Source organism: Sardina pilchardus, chromosome 15, assembly GCF_963854185.1.
Source record: "Sardina pilchardus chromosome 15, fSarPil1.1, whole genome shotgun sequence".
Taxonomy (NCBI): domain Eukaryota; kingdom Metazoa; phylum Chordata; class Actinopteri; order Clupeiformes; family Clupeidae; genus Sardina; species Sardina pilchardus.
The window spans coordinates 25,552,711-25,579,205 of NC_085008.1; the positions used below are offsets into that span (position 1 = coordinate 25,552,711).

The following is a 26,495-nucleotide window of genomic DNA, read 5'->3' on the forward strand; positions in this document are numbered from 1 at the left end:
TAAGGTGGACCTTAGCGCAAGGCAAAATTAATGAAGAAATGTTTCCCCCCCCCCCCCCTTTCATTTGAAGAATAAATTAGAAACTGTCCTGTCACATATTTGACAGCATAAAATGTCTCATTAGAGGAAATGGCCTAATCTTTTATTTTTAATTTTCTGTTTAGGCAGTTGTAATATTCAGCACAGGCACTTCAGTAACAATTGTAGCAAGGTATTTCTGAATGCATGAATAGAGCCATGTTCTCCAAATGGAATATAAAATAGACACAGGCAACGCATGAGTACGCAAGCATCCAGATAGTGGGGACGAATAAAGGCATTCTTATATTGCACATTTTATGGGTCACTCGATAAGTATCTTCATCAGTGGTCATTTTCAGGCAGCTAAAAAGAGAAACATTTAAAAAAAAAAAAAAAAAAAAAAGGTGTCCATGCAATTTTCACTACTGGACTGATTTAAAAGGCAGGATGCTTGAGTGACCTTCAACTGTGGGGTTTCAGACGAGGTATGCATCTTCAGGACCCATTGGATGTTAAGTGCCGTTGGGGGCAATGTAGCCTACTAACCAATTTATAATAAGGACTTTTGCTTTCCAAAAGTAGTTTACTTGTTAGTAGTTTTACATTAAACTGGTATACTGATCATGTGAACTTGTGAGGGTTGCTAAGGGTTGGTAAACTATATGAAGTTGGATATGTAGTAATTTATTCATTTTAATATATAAATAGTTGAATTGTAAGTACACATTTTCTATTGATGACTATTTAAATCAAAGAGGAGAACATTTGGATTCTTTACGATCAATCTTGTCTGAGCTAGAACTAGAATTTACAGACTGCTTTTATCACTTTGATATCTTGAATTACCCCTTGGGGATCAATAAAGTATCTATCTATCTATCTATCTATCTATCTATCTGAACACACAAATATCTCCTCATTTAGCAATCTAATCTCTCTAAGGGGATAGGTCTCTCTAAAATGCAGATGTCTCCATTTGATCTCTTCCCGTCCTTGGTCGTGGGAGCTCATAATACGTTTCCTTTCTTTATAAAACAGAAAGACATCAGACAATGCAGACGATGCAGCATTCTCTGAACTATTGAAGCTAGTGGAACTTAGGTTATTGAAGGAGGTTTGTGCTGCACAAACACACCTTTATACTGTAGCCTAGGTAGGCTAGAGACGCTAACATTTTGTTCAATTGTGAATCCATCCTGTCTGTTGTTAGTAAAACAGCACTTGATGTAGCTGACCATGAACTCAGTAAATTTAATAATATAAATAAAATAAATAAATAATAAAAAAATGATAATGTTTCCTTTGAAACATTTTGTTACCTGACAGACTGTTGGACAGTTCAACTTCTCCCATGCCTCTGAGTGGATTCACAGGCAATGTGTCTGTTCTGCATATATCACTCAGTTTAGCTTACATGTGAGTTAGTGTGGCATCTGGTGTTGTCATAAGTGACAGTCGGGCCATTTGTCCATTCAGCCATTCATTAACAGACAAGCATCAAGCAGGACCCATTTGTTAACTCGCTTTCTTCAATAATTTCTGGATTTCAGTAACACGCTGTAATGCTTATCCCCAGCTGTCACAGAAAAGCATTGCAATTTTTTTGTAAGAATACATTTCGCTTCCAAACATAGTCCTCAGCTAAACTGTTATTTTCTGTCCGACTAGGGACAATCCTTCACCAAGAAACCTGCCACTTGTGCTCTACTTATTTCTGGTCATCCCATTTTTTTCTTTCTTTCCTTTCCTTTTTTTTTTTTTTTTTTTTACACAAAGCCTAATTTTGACAAGGCTGATAATTCACTGACTTCTAAATGATTTTGTCAATCCCCCTCTGCCGGCTGTCATGTACGAGTCCTCAGCCACACTAGGAGTAATAATTCACTTGGTATTCCTCGGCCCTCTAAGGACTGCTCCTGACACATGATGAATAGCAACCGCTCTGAGTCATCAGCATGGGGAACTGGGCATTACACACAAGACAGCACTACCCCAACACAGACATGTGAGACAACACATTTTACTGCTCTTGCCGTAAGACTCACAATATAGGGGGACCAGATAGACCTACTGTAGGATGTTTTAGTCTAATTATGATTGTTAGTAACTAACTTTGTTTGAGACAACACATTTTACTGCTCTTGCCACAAGACTCACAATATAGACCTACTGTAGGATATTTTAGTCAATTATGATTGTTAGTTACTAACTTTGTTTGAGACAACACATTTTACTGCTCTTGCCATTTAGGGGGACCAGATAGACCTACTGAACTGTAGGATATTTTAGTCAGTTATGATTGTTAGTAACTAACTTTGTTACACACACGACAGCACTACCCCAACACGTCGGACATGTGAGACAACACATTTTACTGCTCTTGCCATGAGACTCACAATATAGGGGGACCAGATAGACCTACTGTAGGATATTATAATTCTAATTATGATTGATGCCATTCATTAGTACAGTAACTTTGTTAAAATTCTGCTGCCAAGATTGGAAACTTTAACATAGATTGTACTTTGTCATACAGAGGTTCTGTTCTGGGTCTAATCACAACAATCTATTTGCGGTTTATGAAGGTTTATGTTTGAAATCATTGTTGTCATGGCATACAGAAGTCAATTAACATCCATCTACTTATGATAGAAATAAAACATAACTGTTGAGTGTCACAATATGTCAAGAGTATGTGTAAGGCGTTGTGAACATCTGTTTCAGTTTGTCTGTTACATCTCACTAAATCAGGCACAATTGCCTAGAGAGTGGATTTCTATAAGAGGGTGTTCTGCCAAGGTTGCTTATTGACCCCGAGTGCAGACAGGCCTTTTATATGGGTTTTCTTTTAAAAGACAAACACAGTTTGTCAAATTCATACAATTCAAAATAAGTGACAGATTGGTTATATTATATGCAATATCCGTAAAGACCTTGCAATTATACAAAACTCGTTTGGACTAGAGGACTGAATAGGACTAAATAAAACTTGATCATAACAGAACAATTTGGCAGTAGCACAAATGATTTAACTTTCTCAATATGAAACTTGTATGACAACAGTGTTGACTGATATTCACAGATTGAGAGGCACAGTGATTTGAGTAATTTCAGTTTGTCTTATACTTATTCAGGCATCTCCAGACAATATTATGTTTCATTTCAGAGAGAGAGAGATGGAGAGAAAACAAACAAACAACAACAACCAAAACACCATCACGCAAACACTCAATGCCCCGAAAACTTAAAAAACGACATAACAATACATGTTTTAAGTCTTGGGTTTGAGTTAAAAGAAAATAAAAAAAAAAATGCTTTATATTATTCTGGTTTGTGCCTCTATGCCCCTGTCGCTTGCACTTTTCCAGGTGGCAAATCAAGGCTGCAGACTGTGCCTGCTAGCTCCTACATTCTCCTCACCTCATTATGTACTCAGTGTGTAAACACATATGCATATTTGCTTGTTTAGTTGTGTTTTAAGCTGTTCTGGTGTGCTGCTGTCAAGCACTTCACATATACTCGAAAAACACAATCATGAGTTAATTCATTGATTGGTTGATTGACTGATAGCAATGCAGCCTGGAAAGCTTGTGTATGACCAGACTAGTGAATATCCACCAGTAGTTTTTTTTGTTGTTGTTGTTGTTTGTTTGTTTGATTCATCCTTTATTTTATGTCCCATTGAGATCTTAATCTCTTTTTAAGGGAGCACTGGGACACCAAATGTACAATAACAAGGTCTCAGTTGGAAAGCTAAGGAGTTTTAAAGTTACAGTTTGTACTGTTTTGCAAGTGGATGAAAAATCTTTTTATGGGGGAAAGAAAGAAATGTGATCATAGTAGAGTGATTTCATTGTTCAGCCATTCTTTTGTACAGTTCAATATGCTCTTTGCGTTGTTAACAAGTGTCATGGTTTTTCAGCCACTAGGCTGGCTATCGACTGGGTATTAAAATGATGGAGATCATTATCTTCTCCTGTATGGTAATGTGATCTGAATCCAGTTGTCTTAAATGACTTTTGTGGGAGCTGTCGGGGACCACTAGTGTACAGTTGGGAGAGCTGTGATTTGCACGGTGACCAACACACACGCTTTCGGTACCATTACATGCAAATGTTTGCTCCTCTTGTTCATGGTGAGTTTGTGTAAATATGGATATAAATTAAGGAGCATACTGTATGCAAATTTTATGAACTCTGTCAGACACATTCACACAATAAGGAATTATGATATTCATAACATCAAAGTCACAAAAATGATATACGTAGGTAGGCCCTACCCTAGCTTCTTGTTTGTTCAAATCTGTGACTTTCATTGGTCTTTTAATGTGCTTTAGCTGCAGATGCCACTAAGACCTTGTGAATTGTACTGATAGACAGCAACCTCAGCGCTGACCTGTACCATGCATTCAGTGCTGCAAGTGCATAAACTCATATGACTGAAGTGACATGTTTTCTGATATACTCATTTATCCATGTAGTCTTTGACACCACACAATATGCGCCCAATATACAAACCACAGAAACACACACACACACACACACACACACACACACACACACACACACACACACACACACACACACACACACACACACACACACACACACACACACACACACACACACACACACACACACACACACACACACACACACACACACACACACACACACACACACACACACACACACCAATCCAGTCAGGGGAAAGAAAAATAAGAAAGCATGACATTTGACAAAAAGATTCACATGTATTTATTGTTTACGAAGTGTGGACCTTTACATTTCTTTTGAAAGTGATGAATGTCTTAATATCACGCTTATATAAAATAATGAACCATGTATATCAGTGCTTGAAAATATTCACAAAAGTTCACTGCTTCGAGGGGGTGGGGGGAGGGGGAATAATAAAACAAACAAATAAACAAACAAACAAACAAACAAACAAAAAAAACCAATTCAAATGAGAAGCTACAGGGGGAAATTGAGTCCAGAACGAGGGGCCTACTACGAGTCCATCGCTTATTCATCTGTTCTACAGATTCACATCACAAAGCGTCGCTCTGAGTCGGAGCATTCTACATGAGCTGAAATGACTACGCGTTTCCTCTGGATGATGTCCACCGATTCACTTGCATGAGCTAGAAATGGGATGTACTGTATATGCAGGAAGGAAACACTGACCACCAATGAGTGAGTGAGTTTCTTTTTTTTACACAATAGTCTCTTCAAAACATAGGGGGTTTTTTTAATTAAAATGATTCTTCATAATTATAGTTGTCATTGATTTCACTAGCAATACAACAAAATATATATAAATATTTTGTCTTTTTTTTGTCTTGACAAGAGTTCAATATACACTGGAGAAAATAAGGCCTGGGGCTTGATTGCTAGTGGTTATTTTTTCTCTCTCTCTCACAGGGCCACCCAAAACTCAAGACCTCTTCCAAATCCAATAGTGTCTTCAGGAACATTTCAGCAGTCAAACATTCCATTTTGTATATAATACAAAACAGGTTTAGACAGTGATCATGTTGATTGTGTGTGTAATTATGATCATGTGTATTATATGTACAAATTTAAGTAAGAAACTGTTTTTTTTTTTGGAATGGTTGTTTTTTTTGTGTATATTTTTTAAATATCTTTTTCATTTTTTTCCAGCAACAGAGGAACATATAAATACATTATTGAGCTGTTTTTTTTATTCTTCAATTTATATACAGTCCTGGCAAAATCAAACAATCTCATACTACCCTCCCCATAGTCATAAATGTTCTTCAAGGTTGAAGATGCAGATGAAAATTTCAAAGGTGGATACCTGGACATGTCGAGAGAATCCTCGACACATCTTACTACATTGCCAAAAGTACAGTGGTGAATATTTAAATACGTCTAAAGGCTTGTGACTAGCTGCATTTGTCCTTCCCGAACATCCCCCTCCGGAATACATCCATCTTTGCTTATGGGAATAATGTAGCCGTCTCCCACTTTATTTATCTGGTAATAGGCATGCAGTTGATGCCCGGCGCCCAAGTTGGGCATACTCTTATAGTAGACATCCTCGCTTTCGCTCCTCTTAGACGGAGACAGCTCCTCCTCTATGTCTGGGCTACACTCGTGATAAGGTGAGTCCCTCAAATTAGGCATACTAGTGTACAAAGAGTCTCTGTTGGGGGACTGCAGGTTGTCGTCCGTCTCCGGAGTCAGGGGAGAGATGTAGCTCTCCATGCACTCCAGCGTGCCCTTGTCCTGCGGGGGGTAGAGGAGGGAGTGGGTCCGCTGCGGGATCAGCGGGGCCTCCAGCTCCCTCTGGTGCAGCTCCAGCCGCGGGTTGTCAGCGTGCACCAAAGACGAGGCGTCGGCCATGATGGCGTCGTCTTCGCTGCCGCTGCCCCCGCCACCGCCGCCAACGCCAACGCCGCCAATGCCGACGGCCACTTTGGTTGAAGAAGAAGAAGAAGTTCGCTCCACGTTCTGAGTCTTGTTGCAGGCCCTGAGGTTGTTGTGCACCAGCTCCGAGATGATCATTTTCTCGAAAGCTGCGTCGTCTATGCTTAGTCCACAATCCACCACTTGCACACTGTCCCCGTAGTCTCCGTTACGCAGTGAATAGCTATTGTTAAAGTTACCATTTAGCGGTAGAGTATCCATTGCACTTGTTTCCCTCTTGTTGCTCAGCGAGTGTCCTGCAATGAGAGAGCATGTTGGGAGGGTTTACATTAGTTTACACTGGGCACATCGCTAACACAACACTGATGCTACAGCAGCTCGTGTTAATGCTGTTCAGGAGTCATAAGTTCTCCGAGTTCATTAAAATTTTATTGAGAAATTTAAAATTGTATGAGACTAAACAAACAAAAGGCTAAAACAAACAAACAAAAAAAGAATTCCTTTTTTTTTTAGTAATGCATGCTACTGGATAAGAGTGGAATTGATGTTCAGGGTGAAAATGGTATGTTCTAATGTGTCTGAATGAAATCAACATAATTCATTGCGCTTTTGAGGAGTGAAGTTCAATATCCCAAACAACATTAACACTTCTTGTAAAAAATAACTTATATTATGTTATAAATTAATAATATTAAAGAATTGTTATAGAAAACAGCAAACAACTGTGCAGACTTGCAAGCTGCCAAGACACCAACACTGTTAGGAGGTTGTTGAAGGTGAGAATGAGGGGGAAAATGTCAGAACACGAACGAAGGGAAAGAAAAGTCATGTCGAACACGGACAGCCATCTCTCTCACTACAAGGGCGAACAAGCAAGCACCCCACATCACTACACACAGGCAGGTGAACACACTCAATTAGCACAACTCACATCGTGTCAGCCCGTTCAGGCTACCTGGCCTAAGTGTAGCTGATGTACAAAAGAAACATAAACAAACAAAAAAGAAACGTTTTATTCGGACAAGATGGAAAACTGCAGAAGTGAGAGAAAACATAAGACATAAATAAAACACAAAAAACAACTTAGCAACTTAGTTGGAGCAAGGGTTCATCAAATCAACAATCTGCTCAGTGATTCCCAATACGAATCTCCTTCTAGATTTTCTCAATGACTGTCAGTGTTCTCCACTGGCTAAGGTCACTGTGAGCCTGGAGTGCTGGAGCCTGCATTAGTCACTGCTACAGGGCCAAATACACCCCCAGTTGATCGAGCAACCCCAGAAAAAAGAACAGCCAGGGAGGTCACAGAAGGCAACGGCAGGCCTCTCTGTGAGCAACCGGCTTCAGAGGAAGACAGCCCGTTCTTATGCACCAAGTACACATAGCAATCGTCAGATTAGAGTCTGTGTGTCTGGTTTGACTCGACACACTTTGGAGTGTGGAATGTGAATGTATTTCTCTGAAAGGGTTTGGAGATTGGAGAGAGAAGGGTGGTAAATATGTTTTTTTTTTTTTTTTGAGGTGGGAGGACAACAACTATGTTGCAGGCACAGATATGGGACATTACACAGCTTTGAAAAAATAAAGTGGTGAGCAAGGAGAAAAAAAGGAAAGGAAAGGAAAGGGTAGAAAGAAAGAGAAATGACTGATGCCAGGAGTTATATAACAATCCACCTATACCTTGTTGTAAAAGAATTTCCATCCAGACAGATAACGTCTGGAGAGAGGGGGGGGGGGGGGGGGGGGGAACTGATAAGAGTGCAGCTCAATTGAAGAGTGAGAATGCCCACTATTACTAGAAATAGGATTTGCTCTCTTTTAAATTCAACACTGGTCCAAAGACCTAGAGCTGGTGCTACATCCTGACATTTACACACTGAATGCCATTAAGAGTTGAGAGTAACATTTAGCATCTAAATAGTTTAATTAAAGTGCATCATTACACAAAAGGCATGCATTTATATGCTATACAATATCCAGCAGGTTCCAGACGTTAGACACACTTTCATAAAGACTTAAAGAGACTCTTAAGTCTCAGACATGTTTTTTACGAAATACTCAGTCAGGAAAGGGACAACGGACATCAATGCAGAGTAACGCTGAATTGGATTTCTATTTGGTGAACCACTTGCCAACCGTATGAGAATGTTGATGACACAGATAGAGTGACGCAGTGGCAATGCCAGTTTTTGTGTGGTTGCTCTTTGATTTTGTTTAAAACCATGCTGAAAAAAATTTACATTTGATAGGCAAAGTTAAGTTTTACTCCCATACTTGTCTCTCTGTAGGTCACTATAGAAGGAGGCAGCAGGAGAGAGAGCAAACGACAGAGATTAAAACATGTTCATACACCCTCGACAACACGCTCACTCACAACAACACCATCAACTCCACAGTTTGGGTTTGACAAACACAGCATCATGCCTCAAACACTTTACAGTCATGGCATTCTGAACAGAAATAGTACTTGTTAACTACTGATGAAATAACAATACGTTAGCGGTTCTGAAAGAAACTAAAAAAAAATGCTAAAACCTTTTGGGTCAGAGAATTACAGTTCTAGCATCTGTAGAGCTGTGCAAATTAAGATGAACGTATAAAATTGATGTTCACATCCATCACATTTCCTGCAAGTACAGTTGGGTTGTGTCGTACTTCTATCGTATAAGTGGTACATAACAGTTATATTTTACAATAGGCTATTCAAAGGATGAAAAAACAGCAATGTTCAAGCTTACATGTACAGTATATAAACATGTCATTGAAAATAGTAATTTAATATGTTTGTACATACTGTATGTCATTATCATTTTCAATTGCTGACATGCAAAGCAAATGAAACTGTAGAATGATATACAGTTTATAGCAACAACACACACACACACAGACACGTGTGTGTGTGTGGCAGTGAGGGTGTGTGTGTGTGAGTGTTAGAAGAGCAGTAACACACCTGGAGAGTTAAAGACGGGGGCCGCGGGCGTGTTACACACGACCGTTTCAGCCAGTAAAGTGTTATAGGGGTTGTTAGTGCCTTGCGGTCGGAGGAGAGGGTTAGTTAGAAGATAATTGCCTGTCATTCCTGGAGCAGAGAGAAAGAGAGAGACAGAGAGAGAGGAAAGAGGACAGAGAGTATGTATCATTGTATGAGTTCTTCAAGTAAGCACTTACAGAAACACACTTACTAACATACTGCATGTATAGTCCTACTGTACATGTATTCGTACTACACTCTCTTTAGCAAACTTGTGAATTGTGGAAATGTCCACAGATCTCAAAATCATGTAGGAAAACTAAACCAAGGGACTGTCTGTACCAAACACATCTTTTCAATCTGAACACTGCACCAACATACTGTAGGGTCCTTTCTGTTTTACACTCATCTGTTTAGACAGCTGGACAATTGTCCAAACTCCGTCTTCGTCTGCAAGCCTCTGCTTATAAACGGTCCAGCAGTGACCTTGAGCATGGCCGTCACCTCAGCTCCACAGCGGAGTCACAGAGCTACACAAACGAGCTGTATAGGGAGAGCACTGGCCTGAGCCCCAGCGCTGTATACAATGGAGCTCTAAAGGGAGAATACTGCTGACGAGCTCTGGAGAAACTTGGAAACAATTAGTCCGGCAGAATCTTTTTTTTTCTGGTCTAACTTTTTCCCCTGTAAAGTATAAAGTGGTCTGATCTACTAAGAGATGAGATTAACAAACTGTAATATCCCTAAAACCTCCCTCTCCTGAGGAGAACCACCCCACTGCATTGATCACATTAAACCGAATAACTTCAGCTAGACTTTATGAGTGTAACTCTACATAGGCGACCAATCCAAAACTAAACACTAATATTTTAATAAGGTCTGGTGGTAATAATGGTCAATAACCATTTCAGATTAATGTAAACCTGTAAAATTTAAGAGACGGAAATTAAATTACCATACTTCAACTAAAATGTCCCTTCCCCATAAAAGTCTGACACCTCTATGACACCTTATATCAATAACTAACTTAACACGTTTAAGGGCACAATCCAATACAGGGAAACAAAGATAATTCTCCAAATTTCACTAAATTTGAACTGAAAGGAGGACTATTTCCATAGACATAACACGATCAGCTAATCAGATGTCACACATCCGAAATACAACAGTCTGCTCACAGAGGTTCTGTGTCTGTAAACCATCTCTGTCAAGTTGGCTTGAAAGCTGGCGTTTGAGTCACAGATATATTTTTAAAACCCTACCTCAGTGCGACCCATCTTTCCCCCGGATGCACTGAAAGCCATTTGAGAGCGAGCTAAAACAGCGTGGCTGGCCAACCTGCGCTTCCCTACGCGGGTCACCCAGAGTTGAACATCATCTTCTCATCGCCATATCTGTGCTCAGGCTAAATTATGAATGCTAGCTCTTTCTAGGGCCTAAGTGGATAGAGTCCCAGAGCTGGAGCCCAGCCAAGCTAACAACACATGCATGCGCAAGGGGCTGGGCTGGGCTGGGCTGGGCTGGGGTGGGGTGGGACCTCACAAATAGGATTTGCTGGGATTGTAAGAATCTAACATCATATTAGCGTTAATTAAAACTGTAAATTTTGCTGCAAATAGAATTATAATTCAGAAAACAATTTGGAGGCTGTTTTTGGGTGAATCCTAAATGGTGTTACTGGGCCAAAAGCCTGATTGAATCCCTCCTTTTATCGCCCATTTCCACCACTTCCCAACCCCCCCTCTTCCCTTCTTTCTCCATCTCTCGCTTTTTTTTTTCTTTTTTAATGGACTGAATCTTGAAGTTTGGGTGCTTGAAATGATCAAATAATATTAAGCCCCATTTTGTGTTCGGCCTTGCTGCCCACGGTGACGGTCCATGAAGGATTTGAAGAGGGATTTGATGCCTGTAATCCTGTTCTGGCTGTGCGCTGACACCGGCCATGTGACAGGGAAGTGGAGGGGCAAGTTTATCTAGCCGCCCCGGCAGGTCGTTGAGGAAACACCAAAACACAACGGAGAATGGGACCCATGTACCGCTGTGCTGCAGCTGCTGGGGCCACCAGTGACTCGTTTCTTTCACCCATTACAACACACACCCACGCACACACACACACACACACCCACACACACACACACACACACACACACACACCCACACACACACACACACCAACCCACACACACACGCCGCTGGTTATCTGCAACCGTAGGGACAGGGGAGTCTCCTGTAATGACCTGTCTGACAAACGCTGCATTGTGTATCATTGCATGTCAAAGCTTATTGACAGTGATGAACTCATTTGGAACTAATTAGGGCTTAGAATGGCTGACAGAGTTTGTTCACACGCTGTCAAGTGGTGCATTAAGGGCTAAGGAGGCAATTACTCTGCCTATCATACTGTACAACATGGATATGCTAATCATACGTGTTCAAAAAAAAAACGACTAGTGGCCCAGGTTGTGACAGGTGTTTGCACATGTCGCCGTCTGCTTTGCTATTCTTTAACACTTCCTACAGCTTCCTCCTTATCTTTGGCCTCCGCTGGATGGGCATGCTAGATCTTGTCTGGGAGAAGTGGAGATGTCTCCATGACTGACCTTGGTTAAGGGTTGATGTGCTGTTGATGTCGCCTGAGATAAAGGAAGATTCAGATTGCTTTCTGACGGTGTCGTTCCACATTCTCCGGATACGACTCTGTTAGATCCATAAAGCACAGGGGTTATATTTGGAATAGAGACGGGAAAAATAGATACATGAAAATTCCACCATACATCCAAAATATATGAGAATGAACCTCATAGACTTATAGACCTTTCTTGATATTGCTCTTCAAAAAAAAAAAGAAACCAACCACTTAGCTGGCATATAAACAACTTTAAAACTGATGACAGTGAGAAGAACTTTGGCAAAGATGAAAATATTCATGTAAACAGACTGCGAATAGTTTGAAAGCAGATGCAAAGAATGATGTATGCAGTTACGGACAAATGCCTCGATTAGTTGGATAAGCCATGCATAGAATGCCCCATTTTCTGTGTCTTCATGTGCAAATGTGGTAAAGCTCTCAATTTATTGTGCATCTGTAAAATGGAATTCTTTTTGTTTGAGCCCTTCGGATGAGACACTGGGCCCTGCTCAATTCTCGTCTTCAGTACAAACGGCCGGCTGAGCGGTGAACTCGATTAGCCTCCGCGTGCCTGGACAGTACCTGGGTGCCAGAGGAGTAGCGGGCACTGGTCCTTGTGGTTGATGTCTTGGTTGAACTGTGGGAACTTTCGGTTGGCAAAGTTCCACAGCAGTAAGTGTGACGGAAGCATTTGCTATACTCCTTTCGCACCTGCCGTGCAAGTAATAGCAAAAGAAAGTTAGCGAATCTGCCACTTCGGGTTCCTCTTTGAGCCATATGAAAATATTACCAACTGTCACAACAACAAAACATACTTGTCAAATATGTTTCAAAACTAGCTTGACACAATATGATTGGTTGCTAACTCTTCTTTATACTACCCACCAAATGTTACACTAACAGATGAATACATTTTTAAAGGATTTATATTTATGTTATTGATATCTTTATAGTATTAACATCCACTTACTTTTTTTTGAAGAAGGCAGTGGAATATGAAGATAAACATTCCCTGGATGGTGTTGAATATTGTGAAGAGATAGGCCATGACCACAGAAGACTCGTTGATGAAGAACAAGCCAAACGTCCACGTCAGAACCAAGAGGAAGAGCAGAGCAAATGCTCCAAGAACCCAAGATCTAGAGGCACAAATAGAAGAACACGCCATTTTAGTTCATTTTTTCCGTTCCCATCCACATAATACACTGATAGGCCTGATCTCTAGGGGATGCGGAGGAGACGTCAGTAATGATGAAATGCTAAACACCCACAGTGTCCATCCAGCGCTCACTGGTTGAGTCTGCTAGTGTGAAAACAGGTCAAGGCCTTCTGATTTAGCTTGAGAACGGCAGATGCCAACATCAGAGCAACATGTTAATCCAGCTTTTACACCTCCACTGTTTGGTGAGAAGGGAAGCACTTTCATTTCGATGGACCATTGAGGATCATCATCGGGTGTTTCTAGAAATACTGTCAACACACCTGCCCACTGAAAATACAGGTACTTGTCGACTAACCCATGATTGTATTTTGGGGCTTTTTGTCTTGGTGAAGATGTAGAGAGGACAGCTGAGAGTGACATGGCGCAAGAGGGAGATACAAAGAAGAGATGGGATGGGGAAATGGCCGCTGGTCGAACTTGAACCCCGCTAGTACCCGTCGGCACTTGGATTAGAATTCGGCGCGGATGCCGTGCCATAGTGGCCCAGCTCTCCTGACCCATGTTTAAAGTGGACTCTGCCATGCAATACCACTGCCCGCACCCCTTTAACACAGTGCCAACGGGACCACAGTTGCTCTCCTCTGGGCCATCTACAGAAAGTGCCACCCTGGAGAGATTGGCTTTAGTGCAAATCTCTTGCATGACAAACAGTTTTTGTCTCACACACACACAACAAACAGTTATTCTCTCTTTCGCTTGCTCTTCTCTCTCACACATACACACACAACCACACACAAATGCTCACACACACACACACACACACATACACACACACACTATGATTAAGGGGTGCATGTTCAAAACACACACACACACACACACACGATTAAGGGGTGCATGTTCAAAAAGAGGGGAAATAATAGCATGTATCTTGAGTTGTGATTCTATTAGAAACAGCACACCAGACCAGAAGTGTGTACAGTATAGTAGGCAGACAACGAGTCTATGTCTGGGAGCGCTGAGGAACTAAAGAAAACGGTTAGAGCAGAGGGAATGGCAAACAAAGGAGTGTGTGTGTGTGTGTGTGTGTGTGTGTGTGTGAGAGAGAGAGAGTCGGTGTGTGAGGGTATCCGACGGAGTCCCCCACACACCGCGGGACACCACATGAAAGACATCCAACAGAACCGACCACAGACATGGAGGATGAGGGCAAGCACACAGACAATGAGGAACCCCTGCAGGTCAGAGGGGGGGGGGGGGGCGCAGAGAGAGAGAGAGAGAGAGAGAGAGAGAGGGGGGGGGAAACTACAGGCTTAGGGGAAAAAAGACTTTCTCACTAATAATGCTCTTACTTGATGAACGGTTTATTATCCTCATAGCTAGAGACAGAGCAATAAGCAGGAGAGAGAGACAGAATTAGATCAGAACGATCAGAGCATAATTAGCATGCATTCAACTAAAGACTTTGCAACTTTGATCTTGGAACTTGCAGGAAGATAACAGTTAAGCAAAAAATAAATAAATAAATAAATAATAATAAAAGAGTAAAAGTTCTTCACAAGCATGTTAACCTCTGAGCCATCAGTAAAGGCTGTTGTGTTGCTAGTGTACTGCTGCTCACACAGTAAGGAGAGAGAAGCGGTGTATGATGAAAGCTTACCCTGGCAAATCGGTATTATAGTAGCCGTCGCATACACGATAATTACTGGTGGGGATGGACAGACAAACAGAAGAGAGGAGACGAAGAAAGAAAAAGAGGAGCAACGAGATGCTACTGGTTAGAGCCGTTGACATGCAACATGCAATGATCACACCCCCCCCTCCCTTAAACACACACACACACACACACACACAGAGACAAGCATACCGATTCTATACACACACATACATACACACAGACAGAGACACAGAATCTTTCGCCCCATCTGTGGTTGAAAATTCCCCAAGGGCAAGTCGAGATAACATGAAAGCAACAGCACAGAAATCACACATCTGTTGGAGATATTTCACGGACAATTTCATATTTTTCTAAGAGTACTCGCACGCTGCTACATCCACGCCATATTCTGATATTTGTAAACAAAGCGTCCTCCTGTCATGAAAATAAAAGTCACACAGCAAGACTGATGCATACAATAAACCGTCAGAGCAGCCATCACTGAAATCAAGCTGGCCCGGATATGAGCAGGATATGGGCCGGATATGGGCAGGATATGGGTAGGAAATGGGCCAGATATGGGCTGGATAGGACCTGGATATGGCCCGGAAATGGCCCGGATATAACCCGGTTATGGGCAGGATATGTTCCAGGATGCCCTGTACTCGTCAGGCTGAAGAGGCACGGGAGATGGGCTGGGTCACTGACTTGGAAGGTCAAGGGTCGACTGGTGATGTCATCAGTCCCTTATACCATTACACAACTATGACTAGTCATTCCACCAATCCCTTATGAGTTTACACAACTAAAATCCCATCCTTATCATGTGAGTCACACATTAACAGGCTGATGTAAAAGCTGACATAAAATAACGGAAAAGTGACAGCAATCAGTCATAAATAATACATAATAAATCATTTGCTATAAAAGCTAAAAGCTACTATTAGAAGCTAAAGCCACATTTCTGCCTGTTGTTAACAATGTATTTTACAACCCAACAATACTTCCAATTCATTCCTCTACTTCACTACGTGTCAAAATAAGCCCATAATAAACTGTTTGTCCAACTATACAATATCTCTTGTTAGGCAAAAGCAATCTGGCAACACCATTTGTGGTATTCAATTCTACACAGTAAAGCATCCGGCAAAAAGGCTAACGTGTGCTTAAGTAGTCCTCCCACACCTTGAGAATCAGGACAGATAGCATAATGTGTTATCTTTCCTCCGGTTTGCAGGAAAACTACATCCAAGCCCTTATGGGAGGGAAGTGAGCAGGATCAAAACGCCTCTTTCTTCATGGGAGACATATGGCCAGGCTTTTATAGTAGCCAACCCAGCTGAACCACGACTGTATGTTTGAGTCAGTGCTCTCAAGTCACACACTCGCACGCACGCACACAGGTACACGCAGACACGCACGCATGCACACACACACACACACTCACACACTCTCTCTCACACACACACACACACACACACACACACACACACACAACACAGGGCTTAGGAAAAGGATTTCTGTCCAACGCAACAAAGCCTGAAAATGCTCTCTCAAAGGAGGGGTGTTTTTTCCATCTCTCTTAACAGCCAATTCATAGGAATACACAGAGAGGAATATGATCTAAGCGGGATCAATCTGTATTGCTCTGGCAAAAACATGCTGTGGAGTTCAATGTATACTGGTGTGTGGAACTAAGGACATTATAAGAGAAATAAGCATAAAGATAAAGATTTTTTTTGTTGTTGTGTAGAAAGCGTCACGGAGGAAATCGCTACCCTCTTACAGATCTAAACATCCAATGTTACTGAGAACAAACAAACAAACACACAAACAAACAAACACACAAACAAACAAACAGCGAGCCAGCAGGCAAAAGGGGTTGAGAGAGAACTCACTTTATATTCTCCAGCCTGCTGGAATCAGGTTTCAGTGAAGTCGTGTGCTTGACCATTTTATACATGGTTATGACCAGGAAGATGAGATTCAACTGTGGAAACAAACAAAAGCACAGAAGTAATGTATTTGTGACGGAGACACACTAAAAGAAAGAGTACAATTGGAGCAAGATGTTAATTAGCCCGCAATAAAAAAAAAAAACAGGGGGCTTGATGCATTGCTTAAATTAATGTGTATTTAGCCTGTCGCAGGACTCTGTCTAGTCGTCTGGCGCCAATTTAGTGTCATTCTATATCAATAAAAGCTGGAAAATGCATTAGAAATCAAATGGCATGCTACAGCTGCTTCTAGGGCCAAGCTGTGCAGTCTAAAGAAATACAAACAAACCAGCCCTGCTCAAAACAAATTGTTGTCTGGAATGTCTCCATACAATTTATTCAGTTATTATCCGCAACATGAATTAGTAATTGGACATGTTGTAACACAAAGGCGACTTCAAAATGGTAATGCAACGAGACAGGCAAAGTGTTCTTTCCATCACAGAGTTTCTTCACTCTCTTTTCATTTATTTAGAAAAAAAGACACGTTCCACAAAACTCCCAGTGCCACAACAGCGAAGATCAATATTCTCATCTACACCGTTAGCCAGTGCGTTTGCAAAAATATACTGTGAGGCAAGCTACACAGAATATGACTCTAATATAGAACAGTCCCTTTTACACCACAGCCCGCAGTCATGGTGTGTTGCGTGTGTGTGTGTGTGTGTTGCTTTTCTGCAATGGGCTGAGTGAAGGCTTCAGAATACCTTCCCTAGCAGCCAGCCAGGAGTGATGACAGCGATCCAATGAGACAGTGTACAGGGACAGAGCACTTTCAAGTAACCTCGCCGAGGCAGTGTTCCCACCCATCCACCCACCCATCCCCACGCAGCACACACACACACACACACACACGCACACGCACGCACGCACACACACACGCACACACGCACACACGCACACACACACACACACACACACACACACACACACACACACACACACACACACACGCACACACACACACACACGCACGCACATACATACACACACACACACACACACACACACTCCCGGCTCTCTCCCAGGGGCCTGGTGTTACCTTGCAGCTACCTTGCCGCACAAGCCCTTGTGGGCGGGTGGCACAAGCATGGGAGAGAGAGAGAGAGAGAGAGAGAGAGAGAGAGAGAGAGAGAGAGAGAGAGAGAGAGAGAGAGAGAGAGAGAGAGAGAGAGAGAGAGAGAGAGAGGGAGAGAGAGAGAGAGAGAGAGAGAGAGAGAGAGAGACAGACAGAGAGAGAGAGTGAGAGAGAGAGAGAGAGAGAGAGAGAAGGAGAGAGGAAAGGAACTCCACATCCAGGCCTCCTTAGCTCAGCATCAGCCCCAGTGAATCAGCGCAGTTACCCAAGTGCACACGTGTGTGTGTGTGTGTGTGTGTGTGTGTGTGTGTGTGTGTTAGGGCCCCATGCCACCCTGGGACCGGCGGAGAAAGCTTTTGCGGCCGTGCGCGCGGTGGGTGAACTCCCCGTGAACCGGATGAAATATTTACGGTGCAGATGGAACTGTCCGGATGACAAGAACTGCTCATGACGTGTCATGATCCAAGCCTCTGCGTTCCAACTGCTCAAGCATACTAATGCTTTTCCAACCTCTCATTACTTCCATGTTCCCTTTCCAGTGAGCTAATACTCCTGCGTCGCCCGCAGGCACACCGACTCTGGCCTGTCTCCGCGCCCAAAGAGCCTCTCACAGCCTCCCATTCTGTCTGGCTTCAGGACAAGTCATAAAATAGAGAAAAGCAGAAGAAGGACGAGGTGGAGGAGGAGGTGGAGGAGGTGGAGGAGGAGGAGGAAGAGGTGGAGGAGGAGGTGGAGGAGGAGGAAGAGGTGGAGGAGGAGGTGGAGGACGGGAATAAAAACCCTCCACTATGCTGCACCAGAGGAGCGACTACCTTAGGAGTCCACGGAGGAGTTTTGACACAGCAGGGCAGCTTTATTACTTCAGCATGCGTTCCCGAGTTTCAGCTTTTTTTCCCTCTTTTTTTTCCCATTTCATCCACCCACCACCTTCATCAACAAGGACAAAGCCAATTTGTTAGAAAATCAGGGTCGCGAGGTCAAGGAAACCTTCCAGTTACATGGTCCCTCAGGGGGATCCTACCTTTGTGCTTTATCTTTCGTTGTCAAAACGTTGCAAACAGAGAAACAGCCTGAGCTAGCTCCTCGAGAACTGCAAATCCTCCCTTCTGTCCCGACCGTAAGACTTCACAATAAATCAGACGCACCTGGGGTTGAGGGGGCTACTGCACAGGTGACTAGCACAGAGTTGCTGATGGCCATCTCACACGAGAGAGGGGATAAAAAGAGAGAAAAAGAAAAAAACGAGAAGAAAGACAGAAGAAAAAGAAAGAAAGAAAGAAAAAAAACTCAAAGTAGTCCAGTAAGGCCGTAATGAGAGAAACTCTGGGAAGTACGTGGAATAATAATACATGGCCTGGTTTGACTGGGGGACTGTGGCGGGGGACGAAATGACATTTGTGGCATTTATTTTCGACACAGAATGTATTTGATGTGGTCCACGGTGACCTTTGGCTTCTTCCATCTCATCATCTCAAGGAAAAAAAAAATAAAAATAATCTAGCAACCAAATCAGATTCCAGAAGCTCTTCCTTATTGTGCTGCGGTGGACGTTAAGAGACGCCTGGGCGAGGTCACCGGGACTGTTGATGGGCCCATAAAGCCAATAATGAACACACTTCTAGACAAACACCGTCCATCCTTCTCTCCTCTCCTCTCCTCTCATCTTCTTCTCTTCTCTCCTCTCCTCTCTCTCCTATCCCCTCCTCTCCTCTCCTCTCCTTTCCTCTCCTCTCTCTCTCTCTCTCCTCTCTCCTCTCTCTCCGCCTCATCTGCTCTCTGCGTGAGGCCGCCTGCCACAGTGGGCCATGCAGCACGGAGAGAGATTAGAGGACACAGCGATAGACAGCGCGCTGCTCAAAAGGTTAGCCCAATAACAACCCTGGGCTATTTCATTTTTTATGGGCGGGAGTCCCAGTCCCCCAGGCCCTCTTAGGTCCACGGCTCACCGATCCGCTCGCAGATAATAATGCCACGACCAGTAAATAATTGGTCGGCTGAACAGTACATATGTCAGCATCGGATGGTATGGCCTTCACCCGTGTAGACCTTGACCACACAGTGATGGATGTATATACACTAGCTGTCTCAATTCCCTCAAACCACCCTCTTCATATATATATATATATATATATATACACACACATATACACACATATGATGTGTCATTTTATACAGATATAAAATGACACATCAACTATAATCATTTCTTTATTGTTACTTTGAAGTGGTGCCAAGGTTGTCATTCATGGTAATTGCGGTGCGAGTCTAAAGAGCATAAGAAAAAAGACACCATTCTCCATTTGCACGCAACAAAAGATCTTATCACAGCACGTCTGTAGCAATTACTTCAACCACGAGAATCACCCATATTGAGAGCATCAATTTTTCTTTCTCGTTTCTCTCCCTTGCTCTTTTTCTCTGTGGCACACACACACACAAGCGCACGCACACACACACACACACACACACACACACACACACACACACACACACACACACACACACACACACACATTTAAATGTAATCCATCTTACCATAATGATGAAGGTAACGGGTCCTATGAAGCTCCAGATGAAATGATTATCCACACTTAGCCAACACCTGAGGGGCACACAACACACGCCATAAGCCTTACATGACTTGCAGAAAACCGCTACATTGCATGACGTGCAGAAAACTGTTTACATTGCATGACTTGCAGAAAGCGGTGTACACCGCATGACTTGCAGAAAGTTGTTTACACTGCATGATTTGAAGGAAGTTGTTTACGCTGCCTGACCTGGGGAAAGATGTTTACACTGCATGATAAAATAAGTGTGTGTAGCCTCTCTATTGCATCTAATTCTCACATGTGGAAAAGCCGGTGGGGAAGAGGCCAGATAGAGCCCCGGCTGCAAGGCTGCTATTAATTAGTGTGACAAAATGACGTCCATAAAACACCCGCTGCTGGGGAAGCACCTCACCAACAACAGGCCACCAGAGAGCCCTTAAGCAGAGGACACACACACACAGGCCCATTCCACAAAGGGCAGCTCCACACAGGGCAGGACTAGACCACACCATCCGTCCTAGTCTGGTCTAACTCTACAACACATACGGCTCCTGCCATGAGTCAGTAGCTATCTAGCATCGATACTCTCATGCGGCTTCTAACAGGCCCTAATAGGCTTTCATCTGAAGTATGCTGTGTTGTTCTGCACCATAGTAAGGGCCAAGTCCTCTCCAGCTAGCTATCAGTTAGCGATCTGATGGCTGGTTTCTTAAGCCACAATGTTTCAGCTTTGCTACAGTATAATGTGCTACGCCAGAGGAAGGGTAGTAATGGTAGCTTAGCAATAGGTTTGACCTCTACTGTAGCAAACACTTTAAGTTCAGGATGTACTGTTGGGCAAGACTAGGATGCCTTTTATACCCTGAAGTCGAAAGTCACTGACTAGGGGGGAGGAACTTGTGAAGGTACCCATGCTGTAATTCTTAATACACTTGCTGTGTTTGTAATAAGTTGTGTTGGGAAAAGTTTGACGTAAACATGCGGAAGAGATGATTAAATTCCAGCAAGTGAGGGCTTTGCATACTCTTAGTCTCATTTGGCCAGGAAAGTTTGCATGAAGTATGCACAGAGGACTGTTAGTGTTTTCAGCTCTCACGCGGAGCACGGCGAGTTTAAAGAGAGCTGTTCCCTGTGAAGAGGGCCTTCGCTCACACTGGGCGAAACACCAGCATGCGAAACACTAGCCCGCTGCAAGGTAACCAAATAACCAGCATAAACAACACAGATCAAACGCTACTGCGTACTGAGTGCACACTAATGGCAAACACAAATAGCGGGAACATGGCCAGGCAGTGCTGGTGAGCAGGGCTCTGGGTTCACCATGGGAACGAATCATATTGTGCATGCCATGGGTTGGGATCAACACAGCTCTGAAATCAGGGCAAAGACACATCATTTAATACTATCAAAACAGTCGTGTTCATTGAGATGCTAAGGCACGCAGTCATAACATTGCCCACGTCTGTGTAATCTTGCCTATGACTAGCGATGACAACACGCATGCCAATTACACATGTGCACACGGTGAGGACCAGCTGAGGGAGCCAGGGGTCAACCAACGCGTGGGGTTCCACTTACGCCTTCTCCGTCCCGTAACTGCGGTAGTCGACGGCAGCGGACACGATGACCACTATGGTGGGGAAAAGGTAGCCGGACACGTAGTAGTACTTCTTGCGCGAGTACTCGCTCTCGAAGACCTCGACCAGCATGAGGTAGAGCTGGACACCCTCCAGGCACATCCAGCCGAAGGAGGCCAAGAAGAAGAAGTGCAGAATCCCCGCGATGATGGAGCAGCCGATCTGCAAACAAGACATTCATACAGGAATCCAGCGCAATCTCCATGACATGACACTTCTGTCATTGCTTTCAGGCTATTAGGACCAGAAATACAAAATACAAGTACAAGTGAGCAAGCCCATGAGACTATAGCAGAAATATGTGAGGTCATGGCAGCCACCCAAGAGCCCACGCAAGCAAAACACTGTGAGTACTGAGCCCTATCAACTCTGTTAATGAAATAAATAAAACTACAAAGGTTACAGACTAAAACCTATGTAGCTTAAAACTGGAGAAGATATTATTCTCTGATGGATAAGGGGCTCACGTCTCCTTTTCAAAGCGACTCCCTCACATTTATTTTGAGGAAGATAAAAGAGGGAATATCAGATGCTCATCTATTTTTAATGTCAAAAACCTTTTGCAAATGAAGTGATACCTCTCATTTTCCATGGCCTAACTGAGGTTAATTCAGCATTGACTAATTAGCAGCTTTATGAGATGATTGCGTAACATGAGGCAGAAAAAAACAGCAGACTGCATGTCCAGTGACTGTTATCATCTAATGCTAAAAATCATTTTGAAATAAGGTAAATTACTTTAACTAAGCGCAAAATTATCCTCTTTACAGCATGACTGTGTATAATGATAATAAATTATGTTTTATTAGCCTATTAGAGTTTTATAATATATATTTTTGCTCGTTTCCACACTGATGAATTTCACTTTAATTTTCCAACATCTACATTTCTTATCCCCACAGCTATGAAAGGCACCTCGTGTCGAAAACTGAGCAGCTCTCCTCAGTTTCAGACAAGGGATTCTTTTTTCTTTTTTTTCTTTTTGATGAGCCGCAGAGAAAAATAATCTCAAGATCAATAGCGGAATCTCGGATCTTACCCTGGGTTCCGTCATGTCGATCCCGATCAGAAAGATCAGCTCGGCGATGAACAGGTTGATGCACAGGTTCTTGTGGATGGTGTTGCGGTCGCTCTGCAGGCCGCGGAAGAAGCAGAAGGTGAAGATGCTGACGCCCAGGCACACCAGCGAGATGATGATGCCCACGCGCGTGATGACCGTCAGCAGCAGCTCGTGCACCTCGCCCCTGACCTGCGGGGACGCACAGACAGACAGACAGACGGAGGAAATTAATACGCGGCCCTTGTCAATAGAGGAGAAAAAAAACGGCAGAGAGGGTCTTCTTAGTGGCTCGTATGGATCAGTTGTGGCAGGCCCGAGACAGAAAAATGAACACCGCTGTGAGAGGGAGACATGTAAATGGACGCTGGGTTGCTATCAATCAATGCCTGGGTGTATCAGATGACCGCAATTAGCGTCTCATAAGGGACAATTGACTCCAGCTTCCTGTGCGTCTCTTCAGGCATTGTCTACAACTTCAAGTGAACTTATTAGCTGTCAAACTGAGCAAGACTGAGCAAGGAAATAAAAACCTTAAAAGTCGCAAAGGCTCTCTCGTTTGAGGCAGAACAGAAGCATCCGATAACGTCTGGGAGGTCTGCTTTCATCTCATTTCACAATGGCATAATTTCTCATTAACATCTGTGTGTGTCTAAATAGCCTATGTCTGCACAATTCTTCTTCGAGTGCACTGGATATAGCAAATCCAAAGCATGGCAATAACCAATCACAATGCATTACATCCCCAGTGTGATACATAAAACCAGGAAATAAAAGACTTTAGTGCCTAACATTGGGGATAGCAAAAACCTTAGAAGTGTGATTTGTGGAAATACCCTGCATTCTCTTTGGCCCATATTATTACAGTTAGTTCATCTGGGGCTTGCAAAAGGTCACAAGCTTCCAGATCTTGACAGTTTCGACACTGATACCACACCCAGGGCTAATTCTGTTTCATTGGGACCGCCCCTGGTACTCAAACTCTTAAGCAGCCCCCTCCCTGAGTTCATCACGGTGTGTCACATCTGTTGTTACCATAGGTGGTCCCATTCTCAGATGATTAAATTCTCATCATTTAAAGACCTCGGCGCTGATGCCAGTGATGTTTCTACATTCTCTGTCCCACTGGACCAGGGGCCGTAAAAATGTCCTGCAGCTGCCATTTGGAAAAGGTCTGCCGCTAGAAATGAGTCATGGCTCATTCATCTCATGGCCAAACATGCAGCTTAGATCATACATGATCATGTTGCCTTACATCTGAAAGGTTAGGACATGCTGGAGAGCCATTCTTTCCACTCAGTTTACTGCTTATTCTGGCTCAGATGCGCTTGTGTAAAATTTGATATTCCTCCCCACCATCTCCCAAGTCCAAGATGATCTTAAAAAGATATAGCCAGGTTTGTCCATTTCGAATGAGAAAAAAATACATATATACTACGCTGGATATTTGATGTTGTTGTTGTGATATCAAATTTGAACCCACAAACCTTTAATAATCAGGGCCTTTGCAGTCTGTCGTATCTCATAACTTATTGACATTTTCGCCAAGACCATTTTGCATAGCTGCAGACATAGCCAACAGCACTGCATTCTAACTTTATTGAAGATTCTGAAAATAGTCGGCACACACAGTGGAATGTACTATATGACTTATAAAGCATAAAAATGTCTTCTGCACATAACATAGCAGGGCTTTCTAGTGCTTAATTCACAACTGCAGAATGACAAGATTGCAAACTCAAAGTTAAAAACTGTTAACAGAATTGTACATTTGTGATCCCGTAAGAGCTTTGGTTGCTTCGTGTCTGGAGAGCTGTTACATAACAGTTATTATCTCATTTTCTATAATCGATATCGGAAAACGGATCAAATGGGATATAATTCAATTGTGAGCTTGTAAAATCCTAATTGAAATCAGGGCATTTGTGGCAATAAGCAGCTCTAATAAAGATAAAAAAGGAGAGGTCTCTTACCCCGACTTCTCGATGGGCCATCAGCACTGCGAAGTTGGTGAGGTGACTGCAGGAGCAGGTCGTGTGCGTTTTATTCCCCGTGACGAGCTTACAGCCTTGGGTCGACCAGTATCCCGTCATGCTCCGCTCCGAGTAGTTCCAGAACGAACAGTTGGAGTTGAAATAGTGCTGCGTCTGGAAAACAGTGCACACGCAATACTGTTCAGATATCTGAAAAGCGTCTGAAAACAATGCCAGACAGCATTGTGTGAAAGCTTTATCTGAATGACGGCTAATTAAATCAACCTAATCCTTTTTTGTTCCAGGTGGATTTTTTTTCACATTTTATCGTTTGATTCCTAGAAACATGTGAGTATGTCTCACATGAAAAGCACGGTTCAGTTTCTTTTGATGAAGACTTAAGTGAGGCACAATTCCGTTGAGCTCTCCTGACTACTTTAACAGACAGCATAATTGTCCTGAAACAACATCCCACACCATACATTCCATCTTTGAATTAATGCCACATTTTTACAGAAAAAAAAGTACCACCTACATTCCAGCGTTGACTAAAGAATGAATTCCTATCGAGGTTCACTGTAACCTGTCTGAGACATCACTTCAGGTGTTTCATCTCAATTCCCGGTGACTAAAACATAATTGTCTGAGATCTAGTGGAGCATTTAGCCTTCAAATGAGCCTTTTTCAGACAAATTGACATTTAACGTTTTATGTCACAACTCACATCAATATGCTCCAAGGTAAAAATCACAGGGTCTGATATGAAGACCCGACTGGACTCCTTGTTGATGGACGCAGCGATGACGTCCGAGTTGACGGCCACCGAGTGGTTGCGTCCATGCAACTCATTGTTCTGCCTGATGGTCGCATTCTCAGTGCTGAGAAACTGTCCCAGGTGCTTGTAGAGAACAAACACCAACTTAGCGACTCCTAAAACAATGACAAAAACACCATATGAGACACAACATTCCCCCCCACAAATGCACCACTGCTCATTGAAAGTCCCTGATGTCTATTGAAAAAATAGTAATAGTGATTAAAACATGAATTGTCGACACTGAAATGTCAATGTTGACTACAGATATAACACTGTAAATGTTGAATCTGTGTTCAGGAATTGCCACTATCTGTATACAGGATTTTCCCTCATAGTTGGTCTTTGTTGTTGACCCAGCCTGACACACAAAAGTGTAGTGAGTGTCCGGGCGTGTGTGGTAGTTTGCAGAGCACCAGAGGACAGGAGAGGCTGAGCAGGTGGACTGGAGCTCACCGTTCCTGCTGTTGAGCTTCACCGTGTTGGCAGACAGCTGAATCGAAACTCCACCTTTGCTCGTCTGCGGAAACTTAAAATCCTGCACCTGACCATCTG

The 26,495-nt window shown here is 43.0% G+C and overlaps 1 protein-coding gene across 1 annotated transcript in view; it reads right to left on the minus strand.

The window, feature by feature from the left end:
• Positions 1 to 4,800: 4,800 nt before the first annotated feature.
• The window catches only part of adgrl2a (adhesion G protein-coupled receptor L2a), a 60,116-nt gene continuing 38,421 nt past the window's right edge, over positions 4,801 to 26,495 (minus strand). The window contains exons 9-20 of the mRNA XM_062556269.1: positions 26,397 to 26,495; positions 25,851 to 26,056; positions 25,127 to 25,300; positions 23,136 to 23,345; positions 22,038 to 22,258; positions 20,443 to 20,509; positions 16,731 to 16,822; positions 12,984 to 13,152; positions 12,596 to 12,724; positions 11,985 to 12,081; positions 9,364 to 9,492; positions 4,801 to 6,709 (exon numbers count right to left, since the gene is read on the minus strand). The exon at positions 26,397 to 26,495 is cut by the window's right edge and continues 24 nt beyond it. Of these exons, the coding sequence (XP_062412253.1) occupies positions 5,916 to 6,709; positions 9,364 to 9,492; positions 11,985 to 12,081; positions 12,596 to 12,724; positions 12,984 to 13,152; positions 16,731 to 16,822; positions 20,443 to 20,509; positions 22,038 to 22,258; positions 23,136 to 23,345; positions 25,127 to 25,300; positions 25,851 to 26,056; positions 26,397 to 26,495 (2,387 nt within the window). The 3' untranslated portion in view covers positions 4,801 to 5,915. The remainder of the gene's footprint in view (positions 6,710 to 9,363; positions 9,493 to 11,984; positions 12,082 to 12,595; positions 12,725 to 12,983; positions 13,153 to 16,730; positions 16,823 to 20,442; positions 20,510 to 22,037; positions 22,259 to 23,135; positions 23,346 to 25,126; positions 25,301 to 25,850; positions 26,057 to 26,396) is intronic.